Below are 8627 nucleotides of genomic sequence, written 5' to 3'. Positions count from 1 at the left end.
AAGGAACCGTGTTCATTTCTTCCACTTAAATATCTTAGCTAGCACAACTATTTCATATCACAATACTTAATGGAATCACTTTTCTTAGCACTTCCATGATTTTCATTATGTGAATTCAATTACTATGATGCCAGGTAACTTGACTATTCGGTATCTGTATTTGACATCTGCATCGAATAATTTTATTTCTAAAGTATAGTTTGAAGTTTAATTACACATAGGATGGGTCACTCCGGTTACCATGGAAACTCAAGTATTTTGGGTTTGCAGTTTGCGATCTTTTTCCCCTATAGCGTCGTGATATACCTCAGTTGTCATCTAAATATAGTAACTGCTATGGTCATTACTAAGGACTAGATTGATATGTATTCAGAAATGTATCATTTTATATTTCTATCATTTTGTGCAATTGCTTTCTCAGTTTAATTGTAGCTCTAAATACTCATGTGAATGTAGATAAGTTTGGCCTCAAACAAGATAGAATCGCAGTATGAAGAGTTTAAAGTGAGACATGAAAATTAGGACTACTAACCATAAAGAGGAAGATTGGCAAGGAGATTAGAAGTCCATGCATCAAACCCAACCAGATATAGACATCCTCAAAAGGCTGAGGTAAGTACTTGTACTCTGAATAGACTTGGATAAAAATGAACCGTTTGTTTAATTGATATTATGTTTTTCTAATGGTTGGTCCAGAAAACAGGATTATTAATAATGGGGAGAAGCACGGGTTCGTACCGCCGTTGAGGATGCGGAAGTCTCAGTTCCACTATGCACTGACACGGGTACCGAGTGCATCCGCAACAGACGGGGACATGAGAGTCGTGCCGTAGCCGGCGAGGATGTGGGTGCCGTTGCCATTTCCGTCGCTCTATAGAACTAACACTTTTTATATTGCATACTTTACATGTTTCAGATTACACATTTTATAATTTTTAGAACTGAAAGTTAGATTCCGATTGTTATCTTCACATTAATTCAATATGTTGTCCACTTTAGATCTGTTCTTTCACATTCCCACATTTTTCTTTCACCTTAACCCAAGAGAACTTCCTGAAATCTTTACCATAGTTTTGTGATTTCTAAATGGGTTTGATTTCTTTTTGGTCTGATTGAACCTCACATAACATAGTAAAATGATGAGTAATGGGGTTTGTATTAAACATGACCTTTCGAGAGGCATAGATCATCATGCTATAGTATTCTATTATTTTTTAAATTTCTAGAATATGAATTCAGAATCCAATACTCATATTAAATTTAATGGGCTGCTTTGATCAAGACGTGCGTTGCACGGACATGTTTACTAGTGTCAAGTAAAAACTTGGTTAAATTTCAGTCGACTGAGACCTGGCCACACCCATATATCAACATTGCCCACTACAAAATACCCATGGAATAAGATTAACTTGAGTATATAGACTACTCATGGCGGAAACAGGACCAAGCGACGGTAATCTGCATACTACAAGACCCAAAGTTAATCTCCATGACGCTTACACATTGTCTCTTTGCTTCGAAAACTGCCTCAGCTTTCTCGATGAAACCCCGTTCCTCATCAACCGAACATGCCACCACGGAAACCTTGAGCATCCCCTCGATGTAGACGGAGATGACGCGGCGCTGGAGCTTGACCACACCTTCAGAGTCGACGGGCAAAGCTCTACCGTCTCTGGTATTGAGCAGCTCCACTTCCAGGCCATTGTTGCTGCTCATGCCGGCAGTGAACGCGCCTCGGAGACCATCCGGCCATGACCCGTGGGTGATTTTGATGCGGACCGTGGCCTCCACGGAGCGATTAATGTGACTGGATTCGAGTTCAAGTGTGCTGAGCCTGCTAGGGTAAATGCCTGCGAGACATAATCCGGTCCCGTAACTCAGGACTAGATCGCTCAAATCTCCGTCCTCGGATCTAGTTCTACTCGCGCCCTTCACCTTGAGCGAGACCTCGATGTATGAAAGGTCCCTCGACACGGCAATGGCGCGACTAGGGCCCGTCAATGCTAGGTATGGATCCTGCATGGGAATGGCAATTGTCCATGTAAATATTAAGAACATCTTCAACCGCAGAGCAAAAAAAAGCTGCTGATTGGTACTCCCTCTATACCGAAATACTTGTAGTTTTAGTAGGCTAAGTTTAGCCTACTAAAACTATAAATACTCCGTGAGGTGTGCTGAAGTAAAAGTGAGGAGCAAAAGTGATATTCTGTACAGAGGAAGTAAAACCTTAAAATTTTGGGTTTGGCGCCAAAAAGAGCAGACCTAGCTAAAACAAAAATGCTACATCTACGGCCTCATTACAGAGATTTTACGGACCTTTCGACCAACTAAACTTGCGCCCCCCCTGATTTTCGGTGGGTGGGACCCTCCCTCCCCCTTTTATCCAATCACAGATTGCTACCTCAAATTTATCCTGTAATAGGCCTGTAAGAGTCCGTAAACGTAGCGTACTAACCTCTTGAGTGATTATTTGGCAATCACCCCTCCGGCGGTGGAAAAGAATGTTGCGCTTGTGATCCAAGACATCTCGTGCCGCGATGATGCCATACACTTGCAGCGGCCATTGCAGGCAATCGTCGACCGCTGCGATCTTCACCGACGTGATCTGCAAGGTATCCATGGCCTTGGGCCTATCATGGGGAGCAGGGTGCGTGTACCGCATGGCGGGGATCGATGCTACATGGATTTCATCAGATGTTGTGTATCAAGTTAGTACGAGCAATTAACTGGTCAAATATATGTATGCAGCTTGAGCGTAGATATACATCTTACTGGTTTGATGGAAGGTGACGCCGGGGCGGGCGACGAGTTGGTTCCAGTAGCGTCGGAACCGGGCGGCGAAGAGCTCCTCCTCGCACTGCGCCCACTCCGCCGCTGCGTCCACCTGCCGACACACCTCGCGGTAGGCTTCTCTTGCCTTCTCGGCTTCCTCCGCCTTCACGCTGGCTATGACGGCGGCTTCTTCGGCTTTCGCCATGGCCATGCCGACGGCTTGCATGGACTCCTCGGCCTTGGCCGCGGCCGTCGTGGTGGCCTCCTTGGCCTCCGCTTCGGCTTGCCGGGACTCCTTATCCGCTGTGACCATGGCATCGTAGGCGTTCTTCCTGTCTTTCTTCATGGCTTCCGCGGCCGCGGCCCTGGCGGCCTTCGCCTTGCGCCTCCTCGCCGTCGCCATGGACGCTGCTTATTAGCTAGCTGTCTCGTTCCCTGGGAGAACGCCGCCCGTGTACATATAGATGGTGGTGGCTGTAGTCTGATTCCGGCTCAGTTACGAATCCGAGGAGGGGAGTCCACTTCCAGTCCTCCGACCTTCGCCTTGCGCCTCCCAGCTAGAGGAGGAAGGTGGAAACAAAGTCACCCCATCGCCGTCTAGAGAGATGGCGTCGGCGATCCGCTCCGCCGCGGTGCTCCGTCAGCGTCTTCCGCGCCTCCTGTCCTCCTCCGTCACCAGATATTTTCCGCGAGCGCTCGAGGAGGAGCAGCGCTTCCTCGTCCGGAGCGCCGGCGGTGGGGGATGCTCGACTTTTCAGCTGCAGCTCCGCCGCCGCCAGGAAGTCCTACACGGATCCATGTACACTCAACCCCGGGCAGCACAGACGGCATGGCGTACCTTATAAGGGCAGCCAAGAAGGAAGCTCTTGACTGGAGACAGATGCATGCGGGAACACCTTGAAGCATCGGCGCAGAGACGATTAGAACGCGAGCAAGTGTACAAGCGGCAGGATAGGGTGGTTAATTGTGCCGCCGCCGCTTTGTTCCTTGCCTTGCTAGCCGGCAGTGCGTTCTTTCGATGAGTAAGCAGAGGAGTGGAGAAGCCAATCTTATAGGCCTCTAAGTTTTTTTAGATTACTATGTCGTTGTGGGTTTTGGCTAGTATTTGAAACGGTTTTGCTAAAACACATCTAGATGTAAGATAAATATTTACATATCTAAATCCTATATCATTGATCTTATGTAGAGGTTCATGCGTATATTTTTTTTTCTTTCATATTTTGTTTAGTCATTTAGATGTGCAATGGTACACCCTATTTAAAATGTGTTTCTATTGCATCCAACTAATTCGTTGGCTTAAGTTGTGGACCTGTTTGCCTAGGCCGTATTCATCCCACGTACGTGTTAATTTCTACCCTGGTAACGAGATCATTTTGCTCCCGTCCCAGACGGCTGGAACCCTAGACGCCGCCACAGAAGCCAATCTTTCACTGCCGTCCTACGACGGCTCCCCTCCGTTGACGACATCGGTCGTCTGTGGTGAGGGGAGCCGTTGGATCCACGCATGTGGATCCTTTTTAGTCTTTTGTAGTCTAGGTTTTTAGGTTGTTCTCATCTTGACTTCGGCGACGACGATGGCGTCGCTGAATAATGATTCTTTGGATCCTTTCTTGACGAGACCATCAGTCCTATGGTTGAAAATGGATTTGGAAGCCAGTTCAAAAATTGATGGCGTCGGGACGGCGGCATCCTCGCAATGGACCTGTCTCCTCCGGCTTCGCTGTTGCCATGGCGTTTGCTCCTGCGTCGGCGCATAGCTTGGAAGGTAGTTCAGGAGTGGGTGCATATTGTAGTTTGCATCGACATCTAAAAGATGAAACGCGTGTTGTGTTCGTGGTTCATGGATGACAAGTATGCTTTTTTTCTTCGACGTCTTAGTCATGGTGGGGTGTCAGATATGGAGTTCGATGATGTGTCCGATGGGTTGCCCCTGTCTGGTCCGTTCAATGGCTAGGGATCCATTTTTAGTGAGTCACCAAGAAGGTCTGCAAAGCTGCATATCAGCGATGGAGACGCGTCGAGTTTGGATGAGGAGGTGATCCATCATTTTTTTGTTCAATGGTTGTTTTGGTGGTGCGGGAGGCAGCCAATGAACGTCGGTGCGAAGCTCAAAGATGTTATGCTATCTTTATAGTTTTTTCATGTCGGCCTTGACGTGGCATGTACTTTGACCTTTATGACATGAATAAAACACGTATTATCATGGGAGAAAAAAAAATATATGAACCTTTTTTTTGGCTGTCTTATTTAAGTTGAAGTTGTGAACCTGTTTTTTTTTTTTGTTTTTGGCGTCTTATTTAACTTGAAGTTGTGGACCTGTTTTCTTGTTTTCGACCGTGTTAAGTGCATTATTGTGCCATGACCACTACCCTTTTCATATTGGGAAACGTTTCGTAATGGGGCGCCGACCGAATGCTTCGGCCAGTCGCGCGTGACCCGCGGGCTGTGGCTTGCCAATGTATGCAATAATTTTTGTCCAGATTTGCTACAACAGTTGTAAAATTTGCTACAAGCGTTTTCTATTTTTGTTACGATTTGTTCATTAAAAAAAATCTACATCCACGTTTCGTTGCAACTCGAGTTCGTTAGATTTTTTTGCTACAACCGTGTTATTTTTTAGCTACAACCGGTATATTTTTTTGCTGCAACTATTCACTAAAAAAGTTGCATACACGTTCATCAGAGTTGTAACCCGAGTTCACCGGATTGTTTTGCTATGACCCTTATTTTGTTTTGCTACTACGCATCATCAGCTTCGTTTTTTTGCTACGATCACGTAGATTTTTTTTTGCTACAACTATATTTTTGTTGCAACCGTTGACAAAAATTGCTGCATCTGAACAAAATATGTTGCATCGAGGAAACAATTGCTGCATAGATAGATCTAACGGTGCGCTCGTTTGCGCCGGCGCGCCGATGCCCAGTACTGGCCTTTCATGATCATATTTATCTCTTTTCTCAGCTTCAGATTCGGTCCAGTTGCTCATTAGATGGTCCAACGGGCTCGACGGGTCATATGTAGGACCGGTGGTTGGATGCACCATTTCTAGTAAAGATATTGAAAGGGACAAGCTATGTAAATAACATACATGTTAAACAAATATTACATATCAAAATTACAGAGTAAATTAATACATCATACACATCGAAGGGCCAAATTATGAAATTATAGAGTTACATTATTTCGAGTTAAAAATGTTCCCGTTTTATTTTCTTTTTGTCATTTTCTGTTTTTTTCTTATTTTTTCCTTTTTATTTTCAAGGTTACTTTTTTAAATAAAAGTTCATGTTCCAAAATTGTTCTTGATTTTTAAAAAATGTTCCAAATTTGAAAAAATTGTCATTTTCATAAATTGTTCATAGATTCAAAAAATGTGCTTGATTTTTTCAAAAATGTTGCGATTGCTTTTGTTCCAATTTTTTTATAAATTTCTAAAAAGCTCCTGGCGTTAAAAAAATGTTCCTGATTTTAAAAAATTGTTTGCAAATTGCAAAAATATTCATGTTTTGAATTTTGCTGTAGTTTCCAAAGATGTCCAAGTTTCATAAATCGTTCTTAAGTTTTAAAATATGTTGAACAAGATTTTTTCTAGCATGAATATTTTTTAAAATTCTGAAAAATTAAGATGAGAAATATATTTTTACACTTTCAATAAATATTTGAAATTTTCAAACAAAAAACGAAAAAGCTAAGAACAAAAAGAAAAACAAAAAGAAAAAAGAAACGCAACAGAAAAAGAAAAAAAAAGTAACAAAAACCCCAGTTTAGGAACCTTCTTCTATGTTCCCAAAACCAATAAAAACTGGCTGGGTATCTCTGGAAGGTTCTTAAAACCAAGAACACAGGAGTTTTGCATGTCGACCCTCAAGTAGGACAATCGGAGCACCGAGGCTAAAGATGTACATAGCCTGGTACACGTCGCCATTGATATACTCAAGGGACGAGTTGCCACGGCCAATGACAATGTCAAACAAATGCTTCACGACACCAAGAATGGCACGTCTACAATGCGTTCCCTCAGTTTCTACGTGGTGGACTACAACCGCATGGTGAGCATCCTCAACATATGTGACACAATGATAAATGAGTACCACGATCGCAAGGGCAGAGCCGATGATGGGTTGCTATCTTCTGAGCTGCCCGCCTGTGTGGAGAAAGTTGACAAACCTTTCATTGACTGTTGGTTGGGCCTTCTTGGTATGGAGGCGAAAAAGCTATTAGATGAAAACTTTGCGGTGGGCATGTTGGTCAATCTCAACTTTTTCCTTGCTACCATCATACAGGTTTAATGATCCATTTTTTGTTTTTCTACATGAAATTGTGTTATTGTAACATCTGTTTACCTTCACTTGGATTGAAAATAATGTTATGTGTCAATAATTTTACTTTCACGTTTGCTTCTGATATATGTGTATGCAAGAAAGTTGATTAGAAAGCTGTCTAGAAAACAACTATCGCACAGCTACTCCATGCCACTAGTAGGAAAAGGGCCATCAGTCCCGGTTCTCCAACCGAGAGAACCATCGGGACTAAAGGCCCAAAGCTTTAGTTCCGGTTGGCTTACGAACAGAACCCAAAGGTGTTCCACGTGGCCGTTGCAGGGCGCCCAGGCAGGAATAAATTTAGTCCTGGTTGGTAACACCAACCGAGATCAAAAGGCAGCCCCGCGTCAGCAACTTGCAGGCGCTGGTTTTTTTGTGTTTTTTGAAAGGGGGGGGGTAGAGTTTTTCGAGCGTTTTATTAGGAGTTTCATATTGTTTTAGCTAGCTACTACATATAGAGAGAAGTGACCTCGCTTTCTTCGTGCTTGGTCGACAGTAGCTACTACATACAGAGAGAACTCGACGCTAGCTAGTAAGCAATTGAAGGAACCATTAATTACACAATATCGTCATGAACATATATAGAGAAAAGTGACATCTCTTGATCCGTGCTTGGTCGAACAACTCGACGCTACTACATATAGTACACGATCATGCATATATACAATATATAACATCTCTTGCGATCCAGAACTATCTAATATCTATCCACCAAAATCGATAAGGAAATCCTGATGATATTCCCCGTCCGCTGGTATGACATGGTCAACAAAAAATCCCTTACAATTGTAGTACTACTTAATTAGTGTATTTTCTGCATGGACGTGGTTTATTTATTAAAAATAAATCAGGTTAGTAAATGTGAAGTATTATTATCCAAATAATTAAATAGGTACCCACTTTGGCAATATTTTTTGGGTGCTACGGATGAACTTGCCTCTATGATGTGTCAAATAAAACACGATGTGAAGGTTTTCTTTGTTTGCCATCATGAATGCGGACGGTCTTAATTTATTTTAGAAAAATTTAAAGGGACACTGTTTACCCCAGAACCTACAAGTATGGGCTTTTTATGGATATTTTCACTTCTAAATATTCACACCTCTTTTTAGTGGGTAATATGATGCACAAAATAAATACCCTTATAAAGGAAAATTATTTTCCTAAATATGTACATGCAAAATGGTTATCAAAGTTTCATGAGGATAATATGTCACTACATTACTAACTATGGTGGGAATTTAGAGCACACTACACTGTTTAGTGCCTCAAATGGGTTGCGGCTTTGGAAATGGGCCATACAATTAACTGTAAATGTGGACCTATTATAAACTAATCAACTCTGTGCCGGATCAACCCGGCGGCAATGTCGGACGTGGAGTGGGGTGAATAGATGAGGCCGGGGCGAGATCTTATAGGGCATGGCCACGAGGCTGGGCGTGCACTGGGGCGATTGGAACGGGCAACATGCGCTTGGGTCGTGATGCGATCGTGGGCGTGATGATCTTGGCTAGAGGTTGACAAAGACGTGG

At 43.2% G+C, this 8627-nt stretch overlaps 1 protein-coding gene across 1 annotated transcript; it reads right to left on the bottom strand.

Annotated features, from left to right (window-relative positions):
* Positions 1-1422: 1422 nt before the first annotated feature.
* LOC123407954 lies at positions 1423-3175 on the bottom strand. The gene is made up of 3 exons (XM_045101200.1): positions 2773-3175; positions 2456-2676; positions 1423-2016 (listed from the first exon to the last, which is right to left on the bottom strand). The coding sequence occupies exons 1-3, from the start codon at positions 3173-3175 to the stop codon at positions 1423-1425; spliced, it is 1218 nt and encodes a 405-aa protein (XP_044957135.1).
* Positions 3176-8627: the final 5452 nt, after the last annotated feature.

The sequence above is a fragment of the Hordeum vulgare genome, chromosome 7H, assembly GCF_904849725.1.
Source record: "Hordeum vulgare subsp. vulgare chromosome 7H, MorexV3_pseudomolecules_assembly, whole genome shotgun sequence".
NCBI lineage: Eukaryota > Viridiplantae > Streptophyta > Magnoliopsida > Poales > Poaceae > Hordeum > Hordeum vulgare.
The sequence above is the reverse complement of the archived record's forward strand: the minus strand, read 5'-3'. Positions and strand labels throughout refer to the sequence as shown.

Bases quoted from the DNA above. Each gene is read 5' to 3' on its own strand.
- LOC123407954 (XM_045101200.1), bottom strand. From the start codon at position 3,175: ATGGCGACGGCGAGGAGGCGCAAGGCGAAGGCCGCCAGGGCCGCGGCC. The intron at 2,677-2,772 runs GTAAGATGTATA...AAATCCATGTAG, and splicing joins CGTCACCTTCCATCAAACCA to CATCGATCCCCGCCATGCGG. The intron at 2,017-2,455 runs GTTAGTACGCTA...ATTCCCATGCAG, and splicing joins GCCAAATAATCACTCAAGAG to GATCCATACCTAGCATTGAC.